We start from the raw sequence: 22,288 nt of genomic DNA, 5'->3' as shown, positions 1-22,288 counted from the left end.
TCCAAATGTGATTTTATGAGTTTGGTGTCAAAACCAGGGTGATTTAATGCCGCTGTCTGCATAATGAAACAGCTAAATTGATAATTGTAACATTTAATTTGTTGAACAAGAATGCCTGAAAGCTACTCCTAGTGTGGCTGAAGAGTTTGTCAATGGTATGAAGAAATCTGCCTTGTAAAACCAGCACGTGATTCCAACTGGATGAAGAACGTCCTCCAATTCAGCTTTCCCCAGGAATACATTGTATTGATCCTTTTTCTGAGAATTGCTTGAATCACTAGGAGAATATGTTTATTCAGACAAGTAAGACAAGATAACGGTATGTTTTGGAAAGAGGCTTTACTTCTTGAATATATCTCAATAAACAACCATGGCCCCTGAAAATATTGTAAGATGAACACAAAAATACATTTTTTCACTCTATAATTTCACTCTGTGTCCAATTGCAGTTGGATTTGGTGTACAGAATAGCTTTCTACATTTTGGTACATTATGAACAAAAAAACTTTAAATCAAAGTGAATATATCTACATATTGTAGTGAGGCTTGTGAGAGTCTTTGGTGTTGACTTTAAGTTCCACATACACCATCACCTGCAACAGAATGAGTCCAAAATTTAGCTCCAGACACCGCTCTTTTCACACACGTCTGGAACGCAAGCAGGGCAGATCCCACCATGTGATACAGGGAGGATACCTCAGCCGAACTGGAGTGTGCTCAAGCCCTTTGAAGAGCACCCAGAGCATGTAGTTAACATGATTCCCGAATTACCCTCTGAAGCCTTTGATCTTAAGAGAGCGCTGCCACTTGAAGCTGAAAGAGCAAGCAGAGGCCTTTCTGCACTGCTGACATTTTCTGCTGCGCCGGGCATTTTATGTACAAGTGTCTGGAACATATGCATATTTATGTACCTCTGGAAAAAAACATGCTCCCGACAAATCACACTCGAGATTCAGTCTGTCATCGTGTTGAGTATAGATAACTGAAATTTCTCTTTATGTGAGCTGCCAGTGGATCTCATGATGCATCTTCCAATTCCACATGAGCTCTCTAAGCCCATAGCACACTATCATGGCCATTACGCTTCTTAGCACCCTTAACTCACTTCTCACTAGAAGTTATCGCTGTAAATATCTATACCCTAAAAACAAGGTGGATGTCTTAGTAGTCGTCTACAACACTGAGCTATAAAATACTAAATCTGACATTGTGTTTATATACACACACACACTGTTCAAAAGGTTGGGGTCACTTAGAAATGTCCTTGTTTTTGAAAGAAAAGCTAATTTTGTCCATTAAAATAACATCAAATTGATCAGAAATACAGCGTAGACATTGTTAATGTTGTAAATGACTATTGTAGCTGGTATTGTCTGATTTTTAAAAGAATATCTTCATAGGCATACGGAGACGCATTATCAGCAACAATCACTCCTGTGTTCCAATGGCACATTGTGTTAATTTCGTCCCCAATCCAAGTTTATCATTTTAAAAAGGCTAATTAGAAAAACCTTTTGCAATTGTGTTAGTTACATGTGGCACTTTTTCTAAGATCGGATGAGGTTTTGGAAAGAGCTGTGGCGCTTGATTCGATGGTGGTCTGGTGGATTTTTAAACTATATTTTAATTTTTTTATTCATTTTATTTTTTACCCCTTTTTCTCCCCAATTTCGTGGTATCCAATTGTTAGTAGCTACTATCTTGTCTCATCGCTACAACTCCCGTACGGGCTCGGGAGAGATGAAGGTTGAAAGTCATGCGTCCTCCGATACACAACCCAGCCAAGCCGCACTGCTTCTTAACACAGCGCGCATCCAACCCGGAATCCAGCCGCACCAATGAGTCAGAGGAAATACCTTGCACCTGGCAACCTTGGTTAGCGTGCACTGCGCCCAGCCCGCCACAGGAGTCACTGGTGCGCGATGAGACAAGGATATCCCTACCGGCCAAACCCTCCCTAACCCGGACGACGCTAGGCCAATTGTGTGTCGCCCTATGGAACTCCCGGTCGCGGCCGGTTACGACAGAGCCTGGACGCGAACCCAGAGTCTCTGGTGGCACAGCTGGCGCTGCAGTACAGCGCCCTTAAACACTACGCCACCCGGGAGGCACTTAAAATTCATTTTTTTACACAATCTGACAGACCGAAAAGAGTCTTGGTGTTTGTTTGGGGTAAGATGTGCGCGCAGTGTGAAGTGGGAACCGCGTCTCCTGTTACTTAGCTCTTCACAACATCCTGTAGCCCAGGGCAGTACCCATTCCCCAAGAGCTGAGGAACCTGAAGGGTGCATCTCAAAAGTCCTCAAGTGTCTCATTATGTTTCATTAAAAAAAAAGTTATTTTTGCACCTGTAATTAAACCCACAAATGCCGATGCTCCAGATACTCAACTAGTCTAAAGAAGGCCAGTTGTATTGCTTCTTTAATCAGATCAACAGTTTTCAGCTGGGTTAACATAATTGCAAAAGGGTTTTCTAATGATCGATTGGCCTTTTAAAATTATAAACTTGGATTAGCTAACACAACGTGCCATTGGAACACAGGAGTGATGGTTGCTGATAAATGTATACTCCATAAAAATAAAAAAATCTGCCGTTTCCAGCTACAATAGTCATTTACAACATTAACAGTGTCTAAACTGTATTTATGATAAATTTGATGTCTTTCAAAAACAAGCACATTTCTAAGTGACCCCAAACTTGTGAATGGTAGTATAAATATATAAAAAATATATAAATATATTTTTCAAATATATATTTATACTACCATTCAAAAGTTTGGGGTCACTTAGAAATGTGCTTGTTTTTGAAAGACATCAAATTGATCATATTAGGGTTTTTGTTTGTGGGTTTCATGTTGTGGTGGGGGTAATTCAGCTTGGACGCACACATCTATCGTACATGATCAGATACATGATCAGATACTAAATCAGGATAGAATTCCAATGCAATACAGGGCATGTCCAAGGCATTTCTACCAACCAACACACGCTACTGAAAATCACTCAAAATGATACAAATCAAATTCAAATATATTGCCCTAAAGCCTGTAATAATAGTCACCTACTTTCATTAAAAATAGACAAACTGTATACAGTCAGGAACATGGAAATATGACATTAAAACCCACTAGATTGGGTTGTCTTAGATGTGCATCGATGGAACATTATCTCTCACTAAAAGGGAGTGAAAAGGGGCAACTATGTGAACTGGATACCAATAGTAAGATATGTACTGTATGTAGGAATCAATCAATCAATCAATGCTTTTGGATTGCATTGTTCCTACAGCGCCCTCCTGCGGCTAGCACAGGAATGACTACCAGAGTGGAAACGGATGGGTGCATTTACATGACAAAGGACACACTCGCTAACTAACATGTCACCTTCACTTCTTCACAAAGTCAGCAAACATCTTGGAGCACAGCTCTTTCTCTTTGTCCAAACAGTCCTTGTAGTGTCTGCAAAAATAACAATATTTTAGTTGAGTCATATGCGCCGCAAGGGGGAAAAAAACAATGAATGTCAGGACTATTATCTTACATGGCAAGCTTCCTCAGGAGATTGTTGATGTCGACGTCAAAAGGTTTGTTGGCCTGAGCCATCATGAGGTAATCCTGGGCTTTCTCAAAGTCAAACAACTCCAAATAGGCCTGAGGAAAACCCTCTGGTTGAAACATCTGTAGGAAGATCTCAATTGCATACACCATCGGACTCTCTCCTTGTCTCCTTCTCAAAAACCCATTGGAGGAGAAGGTAAGAGGGGCGGTACCTCTGGCTTTCTCCTCCAATGGGTTTTGAGAATGAGACAAGGAGAGAGGACGCTTGGAGAATACAATTGAGATCTTCCCTGTGACTGATTCTTTCCACAAGTGAGCTTTCCACAAGTGAGCTTTCGCCAAACATGCAAAACTCAAATGTGTGAAAAAGGGAACATATACGTTTTAGAATCATTATGAGACGCTATTAATGCAATGGTTATCCATTAAACATATGATCATACTAAATGCACCACCTGATAGATTTATTTTCTTACTAAATAAAGATAACATTTGTGTGGATCTCCTTCAGCTCACCTATATTTCATATCCAAAGGCCAAACCATGATGCCAAAAACAATCACATATATAGTAGGCACACACATGAATATAAATTCACCCCGCCCTGAGGGTCTGACCTGACCACAGCGGAACAGGGCCTTGGTGTTGTTGGGGTCGATCTTCAAGGCCTTGTGGCCATACTCCAGGGCTTTCAGGGGCCTGTCCAGGCGGAGCTGGGTCAACGACAGGTTGAGGTAGATGGGCAGCTGCCCCGCCACAATGCTCCTCTTCTCCTCCTCATCCTCCGCCTTCCGATTCCCCAGCAGAGTGACAGCCTGGCCAGAGAGAGGTTGGAGAGGTAATACAGTTGAAGTCTGAAGTTTACATACACTTAAGTTGGAGTCATTAAAACTCATTTTTCAACCCCTCCACATATTTCTTGTTAACAAACTATAGTTATGGCAAGTCGGTTAGGACATCTACTGTGCGCATGACAATAGTAATTTTTCCAACAATTGTTTACAGACAGATTATTTCACTGTATCACAATTCCAGTGGGTCAGAAATGTACATACACTAAGTTGACTGTGCCTTTGAACAGGTTTCGAAAATTCCAGAAAACTATGACATGGCTTTAGAAGCTTCTGATAGGCTAATTGACATCATTTGACATTGATTGTTCATTTTGGGGAAATTTCCTCTGGTCTGATGAAACAAAAATAGAACTGTTTGGCCATAATGACCATCGTTGTGTTTGGAGGAAAAAGGGAAGGCTTGCAAGCCGAAGAACACCATCCCAACCGTGAAGCACGGGGGTGGCAGCATCATTTGTGGGGGTGCTTTGCTGCAGGAGGGACTGGTGCACCTCAGAAAATAGATGGCGTTATGAGGGAGGAAAATTATATGGATATATTGAAGTAACATCTCAAGACATCAGTCAGGAAGTTCAAAGCTTGGTTGAAAATGGGTCTTCCAAATGGACAATGACCCTAAGCATACTTCCAAAGTTGTGGCAAAAAGGCTTAAGGGCAACAAAGTCAAGGTATTGGAGTGGCCATCACAAAGCCCTGACCTCAATCCTATAGAATATTTGTGGGCAGAACTGAAAAAGCGTGTGCGAGTAAGGAGGCCAACAAACCTGACTCAGTTACACCAGCTCTGTCAGGAGAAATGGGCCAAAATTCACCCAACTTATTGTGGGAAGCTCGTGGAAGGCTCCCTGAAACATTTGACCCAAGTTAAACAATTTAACGGCAATGCTACCAAATACTAATATATGCAAACTTCTGACCCACTGGGAATGTGATGAAAGAAATAAAAAGCTGAAATAAATCACTCTACTATTATTCTGACATGTCATTCTTAAAATAAAGTTGTGATCCTAACTGACCTAAGACATGGAATTTTTACTAGGATTAAATGCCAGGAATTGTGAAAAACTGAGTTTAAATGGATTTGGCTACGGTGTAAGTAAACTTCCGACTTCAACTGTACGTATACATCAATAAGTAGAAATGTATTCACACGTACACTTCTACGTAGACACAGTAGTGCGTGTACACACTAAACGCACTCATACACACAACAGTGTGCTTGTCAAATTTCACACACACGGCAGTATGCTTATGAAACTCAACACTTATGACAGGGAAGCAAAACATAAGCATCACCATCACCCCTCTCATTCATTCACATACATGGAAAGTTGAAGTGATGCTTCATCATAAAATAATGCTGAAACTAAAATGAAGGGGCTCATTCGAGGACATAACATTTAGGACGTGACTGATGCGTTTTTCTGACGCTACCTGCTTGTAGCGATCTTTGGCGTCCTCGAAGCGACTGTGGTTGAAGCAGCGGTTGCCAAAGCTGCGCTCTGTGTCGACCACGTTGAGGAGCATGGACAGAGGAGCCGTGTTCTGCTCCTCCTGGCAGAAGAGAGGGGTTTGGGAGCGGCAGCCAACAAAGTCACAATTAATCCCCAGTAAGCAGAGATGACCTGAAATAGTCCCTTCAGTAAAATTGTACAACCGCAACATGTTTCTGAATCTCTATTTAACCCAATAACATATCTTAGCTCCTTCCACGAGGTAGGTTGACATTATCTGTTACAAAAAATCCCCTGGTCCTGGAGGTTATCGCTACCAACTTTGAGAGATACCGCCCTGACTAAATAAAAAGGCTCCTAGTGTCCTCACCGGACTCATTGCGAAGAACTCATCCACTTCGGCCGAGTCGAGGAAGTCGAGGACCTGCACCTCGTAGAGCACAGTGGCTACAGGAGGAATGAGTGGAGGGCAGCCCATCGCTCCATAGGCGTACTCAGGCAGGAAGAGAAAACGAGAGAACTCTCCCTTCCTCATGGTCAGAATACCAAGCTCAAGGCCACACAGAGTCACGTCTGTAAGGTAAGGTGTACTAATTGTTTATGAAGCCACATACGAAAACCAGTTATCTCAGAGTGCCATAGGCTACAGCTTACCTCTTCCAAGCTTCATCATTCGAGGGTACTTCAGATGGCTGGTGGTCTCAAATGGTCGGTCAGAGTACTCCAAAAATCCAGAGAAATGGACTGAAGGAATATTAGCAGGGGTTCAAATCGGCACAAAAAACATGTGGTGTGTCCCTAAGGTGTGATTGATTGCATTTTGTCCCAATAAATATGCAATACATATGCTTTAGGCTACATTGTAACGTAGGGGTCTACAACCTTTTCTAGCATGAGGCATTCATTGAAAAAATTAAACATATTGCGAGCCAGAAAAATAATTCCAGCTGTCAAAGAGGCACATTGTTCTTCTCTCCCCTGCAACTCTTCCCCAGGTCAGTAGTTGATATGAGAATGTACTGCACTGTTTTCCCAAATTATGTTCTCTCAGTTGTATCTTTCCAGACTTTAGATACAACAACAAAATGAAATGTTCTGAGTCCATGTCAATTGCTAAATCACATCAGAATACTACTTTTTTAGGTCTGGAATAAAACTAACATATATTTCTCAGTGTAATTCCCCTTTAATTGTGCATCAAGCAAGTGAGAAATGTGCCGGTCTAGAGAAGGTACTGCTGCTGCTCATTTCATGGCATAGTTAATAATAGATACAAATTATATACTTCCTCATGATATACACTCCCGTTCAAAAGTTTGGGGTCACTTAGAATGTCCGTGTTTTTGAAAGAAACCATGTCTACACTGTATGTCTGATAAATGTGATGTTATTTTAATGGACAAAAAAAATGCTTTTCTCTCAAAAACAAGGACATTTCTAAGTGACCCCAAACTTTTGAATGGTAGTGTACTTCTGCCAGGTTAGCATGCATTTAATTACGAAGGTTTTGGAGATATTATTTCTGTCAACCCACAAGATGGTTATCACATCAAATGGATACACACAGAGTGACAGAAATGTGCGCACCACACAGACAGACGGGGCATAATTGACAGATATTACGTTTGGTTTGGCTTTTTAAGCCAATAGTGGCTAACCGGGGTGGGACAATGTCAATGTTGCATTGATCAGATCAGGGTTTCCCAAACACGGTCATGTTATGCCCCGCCCCCCGTGTACATTTTGTTTCTTGCCCTAGCACTACACAGCTGATTAAAATAACCAACTCATTGTCAAGCTTTGATTATTTGAATCAGCTGTGTAGGGCAAACCCCCCGGATTAGATAGTAGCTGGGAGCTTGAAGTGTCTGATACTGGTCAAATTGCATATACTTTCAGAATTGTTTGGCAAGCTACTCATAGGTGGGCTGCGAGCTACTGGTAGCTCACGATTGACCTCTTGGAGACCCCTGTTGAAAGGGAACCTAAAGAAAAGATTATTATATGAAGGTACTTGATACAGATGAATCTCTTGGCACTGGTGGGCCTTCTCCAGGTTGGACCACTTCCTTCAGGATCCCTCCATCGCCCAAGATGTCCTGCATCTGCTGGCCGAGGCGGTGGAAAGGGCTCTGACAACAATAGACACAAGTTTTAAAGTGAACACCATCCCTGACCCTTGGTTGATTGTTTTCAACCCTTCAAAAAAAAGGGGGGGGGCACAAAAAAAACGACTTGTCAAAACACCGTTTTATATATTACATAAATAGCTAGTTGAAAATAAATTCAGCAAGGTGGCACATGGAGCAAAAATAATTTGCGTGAGAGATCAAGCTCGCAAGGCTGCTGCAGCAGCACAATATGTGGCTAGTCTTTGCTAGTTCGCTTGCTAGCGAGAACTACGCACACAGATTTCTATACATTTATTTAATACAACTTAAAGTGTAGCCAGTCCTCAATAGATTGGTATATGAAACCTCCCTATTGATATGAAGGTGTGAAGTTTAGCAAATAACTGTTAACATGTTGAGATCACATGATGTAGCTAACTCGCTGGCGATAACTAGCCATAGCCATATTTTGACACTGGCTAGCCTCCCATTCATCTCTTTACCGGAGTATGTGCCAGCGCGTGGGGATCCAAAAACTGCTGAATTCTGGTCGACAGTCCGTTCGCTGACATCATTTCATCGAAAGATGATTGCAAATTTCAATTACACTGTGCTAGCATTTAACTCTATAAAATAATAAAAGTCAATGAGAGATTTCAAAAAATCTTCCTTAGTTGTTAATTGTCTTGAAATCTAATGGCACAACCTATCTAAGTAGTTGAACGTGGTTTTACTCCAACCTCGTGAAATGACAAACTGACACGTTTGCGTTGTCGTCAAAAACAACTTTATAATGGAGTGACGTTGATTTGATGGCCTGCATATATGCAGTTCGGTGCGAGACTTTTAGACCAGATGACGTGATTCTACGCATAAATTTAGCTTGCCAACGTCGCGGTGATTCGCCTACAAGTGTGATCTGGGATTTCTTCAAACTGTACCGTCTTTGTTCTGGATTTCCTCTTTGGGTGCACTGATGCATTGCTATACGGAATCATTGGGATGTCACCTCATTGAAGTTGACAGATTTAGTGCAGGGAGGGACATCCCAAGGATCACTGACCTTTTGACATTATTCAATCACAACCAGAAACCTATTAAGCGGTTGACATCTCCTTTTGCACAATTTTCTTTGAGGTTTTTCATAGGCTTAATTATAGTCTATGGTCATAGAAAAGCCCAATGTACAAATAGAGTTTATAAGTCTGTTGGGGTACTTTATTATATTTTTATCAATATAAAAAATGTCCAACAAAATATATGCACAAGAACATCAATATGTTTAATACATTTTCAAAAATATAGGTTTTTCTGATTTATAAATCCTATTAGCTTCCATTGTAGTTAAGAACTGATCCAGCATTTAGCTCATTTAGCCAATACTACTGAATACATATTTAAACTACAACAAAGGCAATAGTCCATGCTAGTAATTTCACAAATGTACAACACGCTCAATAATATTTAAAATGATACTGTCGCATGGGATTATTATATACAATTTCACAGTTGTTGAACAAAGTTAAATCATCAGAGTATACGAAACACAAATAATTCTCCACACATACAGTTATGAGTCATTCTAAGTGTTTTCAAACTGCCTTTTGTCAGAGCAGTCTTCCTTTCCCCCCCAAAAAAACACATGCAAATCTTTCCATTAAAGTTGAACTTCATATGCTAATAATGACCCTTTTCCCCCTGGGGTGAGATAGAACAGACTAATTTCCTTGTTCTTATCTAATAACTAGTGGAGGTGTTGTTAATCACCTTTAGCACAACTCTCCATAGCAAGGCATTTGCCAAAATTATAACTCACTGTTAAAGAATCACAGATATGATAAGATTGTCTGATTTTTCTAAACACGTCCAACATTTCACAATAGTAGATTGATTTGTCTTCCAAATACCAAAACACCTCCATTTTAAAGTCACCAATAACAAATTGATATTAATATCTAGGTCCTCAGACAGCAATAAGAACTACAGGACTCTCGTGGCAGACTAGGGACACCAACATCCCACACACGCATGACATTAAGGTTTTATCTTGTGCCTTTTAAAGCCATTGAAATACCATCAGGAAGAAGGCAATATTTAGAAGACATTTCTTGAAATATTCTAATTAGTTATCTGCTACACAGTTCATATACTGTTATTAAAGGCCCAGTGCAGTCAAAAACATGATAATCCTTTGTTTTATATATACGCATTTCCACAATGAGGTTGGAATAATACTGTGTGAAAATTATAACCCTTTTAGTGTAAGAGCTGTCTGAAAAAAAACACCTGAAGTTTTAGCCTGTTTTGGTGGGAGTTTTTGCCTTCCATGGTGTCATCACCATGGGGTAAATTAGTTAAGTTCCAAACCTCTGCCAATAATAACATTTTCAGTTTCCCCGTGCCCACTCATTCCTCTCCCAGAGTAATAGCAAAATTCTTGCTTGAGAAATTGCTCTTTGCTAAAAAGCTATTTTTATTTATTTTAGACAATTTTAAATGAAAGCAATCAGTACTTAACAATCAGGTACTTAATTGTTACCCGGAAATTATTTGATAGAGATCAAACACATCTGCACTGAACCTCTATCAGCCCTTGCCTTTAAATCAGGTCCTCAAGTAGCATTACACATGTACATGGGCTATAGTATATGTGGAAAATATTAGCTTTCTTTGATGAAGAGTGTTCTGTTAAGGTACATTCTACTGTTTGGAATGTTTAGATCTTGGGTTGGGTTTCGCTAAATGTATACACACGTTTTCACATGCACAGAAAACACTCTTCAGAGAGAACTGACTTGACTGACAGCCTGGCTTGTATAAACTGATGTCCAGGATAAAAACAAGATGGGTGATGGGATGTTTGTGAAAAGATCCAGATCTAGTCTCACGACACTGACATATCTCGTTTCACCTGCTCTCTACAAACTACATGAGATGATTCATATTGTTCTTGCATGATATTAGCAGTTATTGACAAAAGACATAAACGGACTAGTGTAAAATCTATTTGCGATATTGGCAATTTGGCAGTCACAGTAAGAAATGGTTTTGTTATTGTAAACAACTTAAACCAGTTACATTCAGTTCAGGCAGACCAAGTATCTGGGATAAACGGAGTCTATCCCAGTGGATACGCATTCCCTAAAACAGACACATTAATTAGTATAAGTGCATTTTCCTCATGATCAGTTTTATGGTACATTCATTAGCTATAAAACAAGATATACAGTAGAAAGACCATTTGAATGCAAACCATTATGTTTCTCTATAATTTAAAACATGTTCCATAAAAAGTTGCAGAGGGCTGCCAAACCATTTCAATTCCAGGCAATTTGAGAAATGCACTGTAATAAAATTGCCTCTAATTTCATATAAATTCAGTCTCAATCCATTTACTGAATTGCCTAGAGTTGGAATAGAATTAACCAAGATCCTCATTAAAGCTCGAATCCTTAGTTGCTACATCCATTTAATGAATGATATATACCTATTGATTCTTGAAGATTATAACATATAAATACCTCATGAGCTTAGTTTAACTTGTCATACCCCATGAGAATCCAAAATATAAGCTTGTTTTACTTCAATGTGTATAAACAATGTAAATCTAAACAAACACTGTATAGCCTTAAAACATGGTTAAAACTATAACTTTGATATCATGGATGGTCAGTCCTTAGCTCTGTCTCTGAATCTGAGAGTGGTTGCATTTCTCCATGTCCATCCCTCAGCTTTATACTGAAACAGAGGCGTGGTGGCTCTTTGTTATTGTTTCAATGATCAATTCTAGCTTTTAAAACACCCCCACAAACAAAGTAAATTCACAGAAAACAGCTTTTTTTCTTTTTAACTAGTAGATACATTTAATCAACTTGTCATTAGGAAATGAGTGTATTCAGTGCACTACGTCAGCTAAGTTAATGAGCACTCTGTTCTGGGGCACTTGCTGATAAGAGAGAGGTGGTGAGAGCCTTGGAATGGAGACATTCTGCTAACGAGGTCAGTTCTCTTTACCCCAAAACTCATTTGGGCTAAGGTCATGGAACCAACTTCAAACAATTTATGACCCCCAGAGAATAAAAAAGAAACTGCAAATCTACGGTGTCGGGTTTACATTTCAGAAAAGATCCCCATTGCGGCTCATTTAAAGAACTATTAACTATTACCATCAAGTCAATGCGTGTTCTGTTCCAGTTTTGATACAATATCTGCAAGTTAAAAGGGTAATTTGACCATAAAAGGGCGAATGAAGCCAAGCATTATCCCCTCCTTGACCCTCAAGTACTTCCAGTGAGCTACAAGCAGACTCGTGTGTTTAAAGGGCTGTTTCCACTCCTAAGATGCTATGTTCATCCACCACACAGATGTGTCTGAAGGATCGCCAATAAGACAGATAAGGCCTGGGTTCTATGCTTAGCAAGTGCACTGCAACCTAAAGATAGCTCTCTGGACCACAAAACCAATTAACAGAACAGCTGGTTTGCAGGTACTGAACTTTAAGTGTGACAATTGGAGGGCGCAAAACAGACCTTACCACTTCAAGTACTCCGTGCTGCACTTAATGCACCAATTTCACAACTACTGCATTCCATGCATCAAATATTAGCACGTTCATATCCAAGCCTTGCTTGAGGCGATAAGGTTTGAAATAAACGGTTTTGGATATTTTGGTCTCGATACACACCGCTTACTTGCACTGTCAAAATGGGGCCCTGAGTGTTGCTTCCATTGGTCAAATAGCACCATTTTGGCCATTCTGTTTTGTTACGAGTGTTGTTAATCACTAGTCAAATAGCACCATTTTGGCCATTCTGTTTTGTTACGAGTGTTGTTAATCACTAATCACATAGCACCATTTTGGCCATTCTGTTTTGTTACGAGTGTTGCTAATCACTAGTCAAATAGCACCATTCTGGCCACTCTGTTTTGTTACGAGTGTTGTTAATCACTAGTCAAATAGCACCATTCTGGCCACTCTGTTTTGCTATTGATATGCATAACAGAGTAGCCTAACATGTTCCCTCTCTTACCAAGATTCAGCATTTCATTCATTGCTAGAACAAATACGTTTGCTTGTTAGTCGATGCCCTCTCTAGTAAGGCCCTGTGTTTCTCAGCTATGGAACTCAGTTGTTTCCCCGTGCACACAAATGCAAAGACAGAAAAATGCAATATAACCTTGCCTGTGTGTGGGGTTGAAATAAACATGATCTCTACCCAATAACCTCAGAATTTGAAAAGGTACTGCTGCCCTCCCATGCAAAGTGCCAATATAGTTTGGTGTCTGACTGGCACCAATGTGAATACATGATACCTAACTCTTTTGAACAATAAAGTTATAGTACTGAAATATTGAGGTCTTGTAAAATGCTGAAAGTGTAGAAACAATAGGTTCAGGTGGAGTAGAAAAACAGAGAACCCAGAAAAGAGGAGGCAGGTTATTTCTCTGGAATGCCAGCAAGAGGAAGACAGATTGAATGAGTGAGAGTGTGCATTACAGAGGAGTGTATTCTTGTAAAATATGCCATCTCTGAGCAGTGGTGGCAGCAATGCCATGTTGTCCCTGGTATCCACTGTGTCCCTCGTTGTGGCCATGCATCAGGACCTGAAGACGTGCACTGCCCGTACCACGTACTGTCTGCAGATGGGGCACTCGCTCATGCGCTTGCCACACTTGCTGCAGGTGACCATGTGGCCACACTCCAGCAGCACACAGTCAATGGGAGAGTCCATGCAGATCCGACAGAGGTTCTCTTCCTGGCTCTTGGGAGCTGCAGGGTCTATGGAACAACGACATGGAAAAGAGGAGAGGTCTCTATTGAGTGTGGTCTAAATAACTCTATTTGGGTAATCTTTCATTGTTTTATATTTGGCAGGTTGCCCATAACAGGTTACATTTAAGCAGTGTGGGACCAAATTGTTACTACGGATCAATGGTATGATTTACATAAACTTCAAGTGTTCCTCAAATTGTGTTCTAGCCCTTTGGCAGTAAAATGGTTTTCTACACCGATTCTCTTGTCTTTTGAACTTGAAACAAGACCCTTACCTTCTTCATTTTTTGTATTTGAAACTGGAAAAAAGAAAAAGAATTGAACTGATATTAACTTTTTAAAATCCAGGATAAAATTCCACATCATCCCCAGATATAATACAGTATATGCCATTTAGCAGACACTTACAGTAGCCTACAGTGAGTGCATATTTTTTAATACATGTGACCCCAGCAGGAAATGGCATCCACATCCCTAGGATTGCTAGCGCTTTTACCAAATGAGCCTCACATGACCACATCCTGGAAATGCTCACCTAGGTTCTGGAGGTCCTTCTGGTCGTTGTAGAGGCGGGTGACCCTCTCCATCAGCTCCCACTTCTCGCAGCAGCCTTTGTAGTTGACAAAGTTGCGGGCAAAGATCTCCTTGAGCTGGCGAACGCTCAGGCCCTCGATATCCTCCACGCGGCTCAGGTCAGACAGAGAGGCTCTGCGGCCGGGCATCAGGGTCTCCTCGCTGTCCGATGACTGCAGGAACAGGACAACCATGGAGGTGGGTCAGAATAGTAATGTGTATTTTGTCTGGTCTCTTTTACTTTTATCTGGCCCGTGTATATTTTTCCACATCTTTGAGTTTGTCAACAACAGTGGTATGCTACATTTTAAAACAGGGAATTAGAAAAAAAATCATAATAACATTGCATTTTTTGTGGTCTCTGGATGTCTCTGCTGCTGTCTGACATCAATTATCCTCTTGGTGGTCATAGGCATCCCTCCATCTAACAGCTACTGATTAATCAATCCCAAAACCTTGAACTTAGTGTTTACCTCTTCATCCTCATCCTCCTCCTCTTCTTCCTCATCAGAGATATGCTCTGATTCTGCCTCAGGGGCTGATTGTTCTGGCTGCTCTGGGCTCAATGTGTCGGGGCTGGTAGGGCCCTGTGTCTGGGGAGGGGACGGTGTGTCTGGGGAGGGGACATTGTTGTGAGCCCCGGGCTGGGAGGACACGGTCTCACTGCTTCTGCTGGTGCTGGGGGTCTGCTGGCCCAAGACTAGCTCAACCAGCTCCTCCTTTTCCCGGCACGTCTGGGTGGGCACCTCGTGCAGGTGGAGGTAGTCACGCAGCTCCCGCACCTAATTTTTGGGGTTATTGTTGAATTTCATCTGACACACACTATTTATATTTTTCCTACTCCTCGTGTAATAAAAAAAAAACTCAACTACATTACCATGTTTATAATGCAGTTACTAATGTACTCATGTAACATCATGACAACAACTTAATACAATTTGGCAATTGTAATTAAAGTGTTATTTCACAGATAAGAGTAAAAGAATGAAAAGTGTTACTGCTTTAGCTTTCACCTGACTTAGCTACTATATATGTAGCTTAACCTAATGCATGTGTCCTTGTTTATTTTCCATTCAAATTTTTTGTTTTTAAATACAAAAAGAAAAGCAGCACACCTTGAGTCTCATCAACTGGGCGCGGTCGAAGAGGGTTCCGTGAAATCGCTGACATGTGTGGCAGAGGCGCGGGCATGGCGGCTCCAGCTGCACCGAGCAGCGGCCACAGAAGTTCTTCTTGCAGTCCACACAGACATGCTGGGGTAGGGAGAAAGGAGGACAAGAGGGTGAGGGTGAAACTCTTACCAAGAAATGAACGGTCACTGAAAGAATAACACTCTGTGTGTGTGCGCCACACAGCCTTTTGTTCCAGCTGAGCACTAGACTAGAACCTTATTGTTGAGAAGTTGAATCAAAAGTGTTCGCCAAAGATGCGGTAAAGAGGTCAATAGACCTTGACCAAATCAATAGAGATGACATGGAAACGCATGGAGGAAAGATGCCATGGGGGGAAAGATCCCGATTCTTCTGATTGTCCCCTCCAAAGAAATTAGCCAACATTTAGGCTATTGTTATACAGTGTGAATTACACATGCTATGTTGATGTAAAAATCAAATTACAATGCCTGTCAACACCAATACACGTTTATGTCATCGTCACCAATCAACTGCATTGCAGTTAAAAACAACTGACTACCACCACCAATTTCTCTCTGCTAGCTATGCTACCAGCTTATATGAACGGGAGTTAGCATTTAGCAGTCACTTCTTCTAAACCTGAAAATGGACTACTTCGAAATGTTATCCAGCGAAAACAGCCAATATATCCAAATAAAATGTAGTAACCACATTGTGGGCCTGTTATAATACATCAATCATGACGGATTTGACGAATATTCACTTTGTTAGATGAGATTTGTCGAATGTGTGCCAATCCGGCATCGTCCTGTCACCCACGGTCTGCGTTCCATTACCTCTTTACCGCATCTATACTGTACTAAAAACTAGTCAAAAACTTCTCACAAAAATAATTGTCACCTCGGGCCCACAGCTCTTGGCAAATTTATAGCAAAGATGAGATCTTACCTCCATGTAAACTGGTGATGTAAGTAGGGATGACCCCAATTAGTCGACTGGTAGATCGTTTGGTCGATAGGCTGTTGGTCGACCGAGATTGTTTTTGTCAAGCAGTAGCAAATATATATATAAAACATTTTATGGCACGAGACACCTGTCGGATTCGCGCCCATCTCAGTGAACTAATCCATTGCGAAGGCCGCAGGGATGGCACAGTCCAAGAAGAAGAAGGGGAGTGTGGCTAAGATGCACAACACAAGTATCTCACCCGCCAATTTGTGCACGTTCATTGTTTCATACCCTCATTGTGTGAATCGTTTGCCTTGATTGTTAGTGTCTATCAATTCCCCATTACATATAACCAGTAGCAGCCTACATTTACCAACAACTCCTAATTTACAATGTTTGTATGGTTATGGTAATTTCTGTTAATGCATTCAATATATTATTAGTCCAGTCTTTTAGCATTCTCATTGTCATAGTGGACATGTTGTTTGCAGAGCCCACAACCTATGCTACACTTGTGAGAAACAAGTTTTGGTTTATTTCCTTCCATTTACGAGTTTTGTCAATTTAGTCCATTGTCTTTTGTTTGAAGCACTACGGTCAAATGTTGAGTAAGGACACGCACCTGATTACGCATAGAAGTAGGCCTATAGGCTACCTGGCCTGCGCACAAATGTAGGCATATAAATGTTCTCATTAGAGGATCTGATAGTATTTCTGATTGGTTTAACGCACCACAACTAATGAGCTGTGGAGCTTTCTTCCCCTCAAACAGCAAGCAAACAAAGTCTATTTTTACATCCATTGAGAATGACAATATTTCCTCAATGTATTAGAAAAATCTTTCGATAACCACTTGGAGTGAAAGGGAACAAGGTCATGCTCTGATCGAGTGGAAACGTCATAAAACAGATCTGCCTGATGAGATCTTATACAGTTGTGTCTGTCCCGAGCTCACTGGTGCAGTAAATTCTGAGTGCCCAAAATATTTTATACAATGTTCCAAGTTTGCTAGCAAGAGCTTCAGGCTGGACACAACTAGTTGATACAATGTTTCAAGTTCGTTGCAGACAGGCCATGTGTAGCCAATGTGATTTATAGGATATTTATTTTTATCAAGATATTTTCTACCTGCAGGCTGCAATGTTTTTATTTGTTGGCTTTATGTAGGCTATTTTTACATCGTTGGCATTGGCAATACTTTTAGGTTTGTATCATTGTCATTTACAACTTTGATTAACCACATGACAATGATTTTGAGATTCAAAGGCGTTATAAATTAAATGAAACTGTTCCACAAAAAAGTGCATATGAAAAACAAAAGTGGCAAGCAGTTCGTTAGAAATGGTAAGATAAATTGGCATTCCACATGAGGAAGGTTGCCGACTCCTCGTGTAGCCTATTACCGGCAACTTCAAGAGAGTAATGGCAGAATCTACGAAAGCCAGCAGGAGGAGGATAGTCGTTTCTCTCTTCATCTCTGGCTCCCTCTTGAGTAATTTGTGTCTTATTTCATCAAACAGCATCAGATAATAATATAGTTGATTTTATTAAAAAACATAGGGTATGTGTGTAACAGTATAAATTTAGACCGTCCCCTCGCCCATACCAGGGACCATCTACACACATCAACAACAGTCACCCACGAAGCATCGTTACCCATCGCTCCACAAAAGCCGCGGCCCTTGCAGAGTAAGGGGAACTACTACTTCAAGGTCTCAGAGCAAGTGACGTCACCAATTGAAACGCTATTTAGCGCGAACCACCGCTAACTAAGCTAGCCGTTTCACATCTGTTACATGTGTATGTGTATATATATATATATAAAAATACACGTTCCAAAATGTCGACCACTTGATTGGTCGAAAGAACAGACGACTTTCGGGAGATCAAGTTTCAGAAGAAAGTTGCAGAAGAAAGTTATTTGTTTCTGGCCATTTGTAGCCTGTAATCAAACCCACAAATGCTGATGCTCCAGATACTCAACTGGTCTAAAGAAGGCCAGTTTTATTGCTTCTTTAAATCAGATCAACAGTTTTCAGCTGTGCTAACACAATTGCAAAAGGGTTTTCTAATGATCAATGAGCCTTTTAAAATTATAAACTTGGATTAGCTAACACAACGTGCCATTGGAACACAGGAGTGATGGTTGCTGATAATGGGCCTCTGCACGCCTATGTAGATAGTCCATAAAAAAAATATCAGCCGTTTCCAGCTACAAAAGTAATTTGCAACATTAACAATGTCTACACTGTATTTCTGATCAATCTGATGTTATGTTAAATGGACAAACAAAATGTGCTTTTCTTTCAAAAACAAGGATATTTCTAAGTGAGCCCAAACTTTTAAACTGTAGTGTACATCTGTTAGTGATTTAAACAGCCCTTAACTTCCTGCTTTGATGGATTCAGAAATACAGCCACTATTGTAGAAGTGTCGACTAGTGCTGTATTTGACAATCCAGAATGTGAGCATCACTGTGTTCTAAGACTGACTAGTACAGGCCCAGTTATTGATATAGTGAATCTGTGAATCATAAAAGTCTAAATTCTAGTAATTCTGTTGAAAAGCAAATCTGTTACTTTGGAGTCTGTAGCAGCTCATCTGTATCAAATCCTCTTGGGTCTATGCTGTTCCAGAGTTTCAAGTCACACTCTGCTATCCACATTTCAGATGAGAGCTGGCCAGCCGGCCCTCCTTTACAATATTAATCAGGCTGTTACCCATTGGTTCAGTGCCTCTTACCTTTATAGCGATGGTGTCAAAATGGCCTCCGCAGGCCTTGCACAAAAGTTCGGGAGAGATCGGGGATTGGCTGTTGCCCGAGTTTGTGTAGGCCTGGCGCCATGAGCTGCCGTTTTCTTCCACTGTGGCGGTAGGTTCCAAACAGGACCAGCTACAACAGGATGTCCACATGCTCCTGCCTGTTCACACAAAATACATACCCAGGAAATTACATCACTTTCTCATGGAATTGAAATCTTAATTCTAATTCTACGGATTTACATTACAAAGGATGCCTAGTAGGGAAATTGAATTGCAGAATAGTGTAGCATTGCTTTCAGATTAATTATGTAGATGTGTACCTACTGTAATCCCATTCTGTGTTACCTGAAATGTTTTTATTTGGAACAATCGATATTGAAAGGGCAATATTTCACACTCTAAATAAATAATATAATCAAACCCAAGATTATAAAGACTTTGTATTACATTCCTTTTGCTGCAATCAAGTGCCGGAGATTCTATCAGTGGTGCGCAGGGGAATGATTGTACTCAAATAGGACAGAGCCAAGAAACCTTCAGCCATCATTTCAAGTTTTTAAGTAAAGCACAACCTGAAATGAATTTAATGAAAACAACTGATAGTCTTTGGACTTTAATTCACTGCAAAAAACTCACAATTTCAACAACTCTAAGCTACATTCAGAGCTGTTTCCATTATGGCCTATAATTTGCTCCTACGCTCGGACTGAATCACAGTAGGAGCAAACAGGAACAAATGTATGATCAGATCGGTGGCGAACTGAGTTCAGGAACAATGAGAGTGCTGTGTGTCATTGTTATCAGGGCTAGAATTATGCATGCCTGATACTCTCCCTCAGTTAAAAGGGGCCAAATGGGGAAGTTAGAAAATCGAGACTTCTTAACTGTTAAAACGTATGAGTGAGGAGAGTGAATGCTGATAGCTAAATTTTATACTGTATGTATAGGCTTGGAAAAATAACGAATGTATCTTTCATATTAGTGAGAAATCAAATGTTTTTTAAGGTTAAATTACTACACATCTTTATAGGGTTAGGATTCCCACAAGGCCATATATCCATGTCATTCACTTGTTTACGAAAGACAAGACGGAAGGCCTAGGCAGCCACCGGTGATAATTAGCTATCTAGTTTGCTCTGAACACCTGCGTGTAAGTGTAACTGGGAAGGAAGAGTAGTTCTACAAATGGAGGCACACATAGCTTGTGGATCTGTGCAAAACTGCTACAATAAGTATATTTTTATTTTAAAGATTATTTCTTGCTGATACGAAAGATACGGGGCATATCAGCATGTTTCGAAAACCGATTTGAACGCGATGATTATCGTTCTAAACATTAAAACACAATATCAGAATTGTAGTTCACATGGGCGAATGTAACCGCTGAAAACCCTACACACGGAGAAGGGTTTTCGATAGCTATTGTAGTTGAATCCTACAGTGTGTTGTCATTTAAAAAAAGGTTGGTCCATTGCCTCTAACTTAATCATAGATCATACTATTGATCTTGTGTTAACTTAATCCCACTTCCTGGGTTTTATGTACAACCCTTACTAGCCGCATTTGATTGTAACGCTAAAACGTCGGTAGAAGTTACGGTGATGCGCCTCCAGTTTCTGTTTCTGGCAATAGTTTGACGTTCTATTCCTGATATGAAAATGCTGCATGTTGCTTACCAACTGAACTGTAACAACGTATCAACTCTGTGGCTCTCTAAAAGAAACCTGCCGACAAGTTTATTACATGAAAAGTCTTACCTGTCGACAGGTAGGCTTACGCACAGAAAATTGTTGTGTGGCCTATTTAGAAAAGTCTACGAGAAATGCAGGCTACCAAGAGACTTTTCTGTAACAGCAAACTCCAGGAAGAACCCGACACAGCAACATTCCCCAGCGCTTCCACTCCCCGCCTAGCCTATCATCGCCTCCCGTTGCCAACCTCGCAAGAAGCACACGCCCCATATTTGAAATTGTACAAAAAAAAAGTACAGTAGCAGCGCACCTGTGAGTCACAAACTAGTCTGTCTAGTAGTGCTTAGGAATTGTGAAATGGTGGTCTCTGATTAATGTCATGGTGGATCAGGGCAAAAATAAACTCGTCAAGTAAATAAACATTTTTCATGCTCAGAATTTTTATTTTTGTAGACTATCATTATTTTAAGGCAATTAATGCGTCATTTTGTATTGAAATCGTCATACATTCATCTAATGAATAATGCGGGGTATACTGTTGTACATGGCATCTTATTGAGAGAAACTCAAATTAAATATTCTAAAAACACAACAATGAATAGGCAGGCCTATTGGCTGTCTTCCCTAGCCTATTTTCAAAATACAATAGGCTACTTCTCTCCCACTTAGGATCGATGTAGGCTAAATGTACTGTACAATGGGTGTTGATTTAATACAATCTATAACAATTGTTGTTTTAATTATACTACAATGTGCCTGAGTAGTGGTGACGCCTACAATAAATTGGACAGTGGTAAGTAGCATAGCCCTCCTAAAGCGCACATTGCAAAATGGAAATCAAACCATCATCAGTTGATTTTTTTTCCTCCAAAATAATAGCTACATAAGTGCGTACACAATATAGAGAGATACGTCGTCTACATTGAACTATCCCTGTGTATGACGCAAGGGCGTGTGTGATCGTTTCTTTAGGAATGGTCCTGATGCTGCATGATGTTTCATTCCACCCAGCCATTTCGAATGGGATATCCCAGATCATTACCAAAAGCATGGGACAAAAATTAGGGGTGGCATCTTTGAACAATATAGGTAGGGGGTATGCCTCCATTTTGTGATGATTTTACATCATGCAACAACTAACTGAGATTTTGACATTCCTCACTCTAACTGGCTTGACAGATCGTAGTGATGCGCAAGCGATCTTACCTGGGTGACCCGGAGCAAATCCTCTTTGTAACAGCCATCTCGTATTGCTGAGTTCAGTTTGGCATCAATGTTGAATCAATCACACACATGCGATGTCTCAAAGCCAGGTTTTTGGCGTAGCCTTGGTCCACTGTGTTGTTCGATGTCTGGCCATACAACCGGTTGGCTAAAAATCTACTGATGGAGGACAGCTAGCTTCTTCAAGGAAATGACGTCAGTTTAGCG

At 40.6% G+C, this 22,288-nt stretch overlaps 2 protein-coding genes across 5 annotated transcripts; both read right to left on the bottom strand.

Annotated features, from left to right (window-relative positions):
- Positions 1–322: 322 nt before the first annotated feature.
- On the bottom strand, positions 323–8,909 carry fkbp6 (FKBP prolyl isomerase 6). 2 transcript variants are annotated; one of them, XM_046306612.1, is made up of 9 exons: positions 8,480–8,909; positions 7,880–7,997; positions 6,520–6,609; positions 6,236–6,438; positions 5,846–5,965; positions 4,175–4,372; positions 3,541–3,677; positions 3,384–3,458; positions 323–593 (listed from the first exon to the last, which is right to left on the bottom strand). In XM_046306612.1, the coding sequence occupies exons 1-8, from the start codon at positions 8,549–8,551 to the stop codon at positions 3,386–3,388; spliced, it is 1,011 nt and encodes a 336-aa protein (XP_046162568.1). In that variant the 5' UTR covers positions 8,552–8,909; the 3' UTR covers positions 323–593; positions 3,384–3,385. The 2 variants fall into 2 exon arrangements, with proteins under 2 accessions (XP_046162568.1, XP_046162569.1); XM_046306613.1 differs by having other exon boundaries at positions 3,541–3,650; positions 8,480–8,901.
- Positions 8,910–9,167: 258 nt separating this feature from the next.
- Positions 9,168–22,262, bottom strand: LOC123998619 (E3 ubiquitin-protein ligase rififylin-like). Of its 3 annotated transcripts, none has more exons than XM_046303652.1 (7): positions 22,064–22,262; positions 19,146–19,324; positions 15,438–15,575; positions 14,796–15,104; positions 14,285–14,495; positions 14,025–14,048; positions 9,168–13,755 (listed from the first exon to the last, which is right to left on the bottom strand). In XM_046303652.1, the coding sequence occupies exons 2-7, from the start codon at positions 19,314–19,316 to the stop codon at positions 13,574–13,576; spliced, it is 1,035 nt and encodes a 344-aa protein (XP_046159608.1). In that variant the 5' UTR covers positions 19,317–19,324; positions 22,064–22,262; the 3' UTR covers positions 9,168–13,573. The 3 variants fall into 3 exon arrangements, with proteins under 3 accessions (XP_046159608.1, XP_046159607.1, XP_046159609.1); XM_046303651.1 differs by lacking the exon at positions 22,064–22,262 and adding an exon at positions 20,924–21,083; XM_046303653.1 differs by lacking the exon at positions 22,064–22,262 and adding an exon at positions 16,404–16,474 and having other exon boundaries at positions 19,146–19,284.
- Between the last annotated feature and the right edge of the window lie 26 nt (positions 22,263–22,288).

This window comes from Oncorhynchus gorbuscha, linkage group LG16, assembly GCF_021184085.1.
Source record: "Oncorhynchus gorbuscha isolate QuinsamMale2020 ecotype Even-year linkage group LG16, OgorEven_v1.0, whole genome shotgun sequence".
In the NCBI taxonomy this organism is placed as follows: Eukaryota; Metazoa; Chordata; class Actinopteri; order Salmoniformes; family Salmonidae; genus Oncorhynchus; species Oncorhynchus gorbuscha.
The sequence above is the reverse complement of the archived record's forward strand: the minus strand, read 5'-3'. Positions and strand labels throughout refer to the sequence as shown.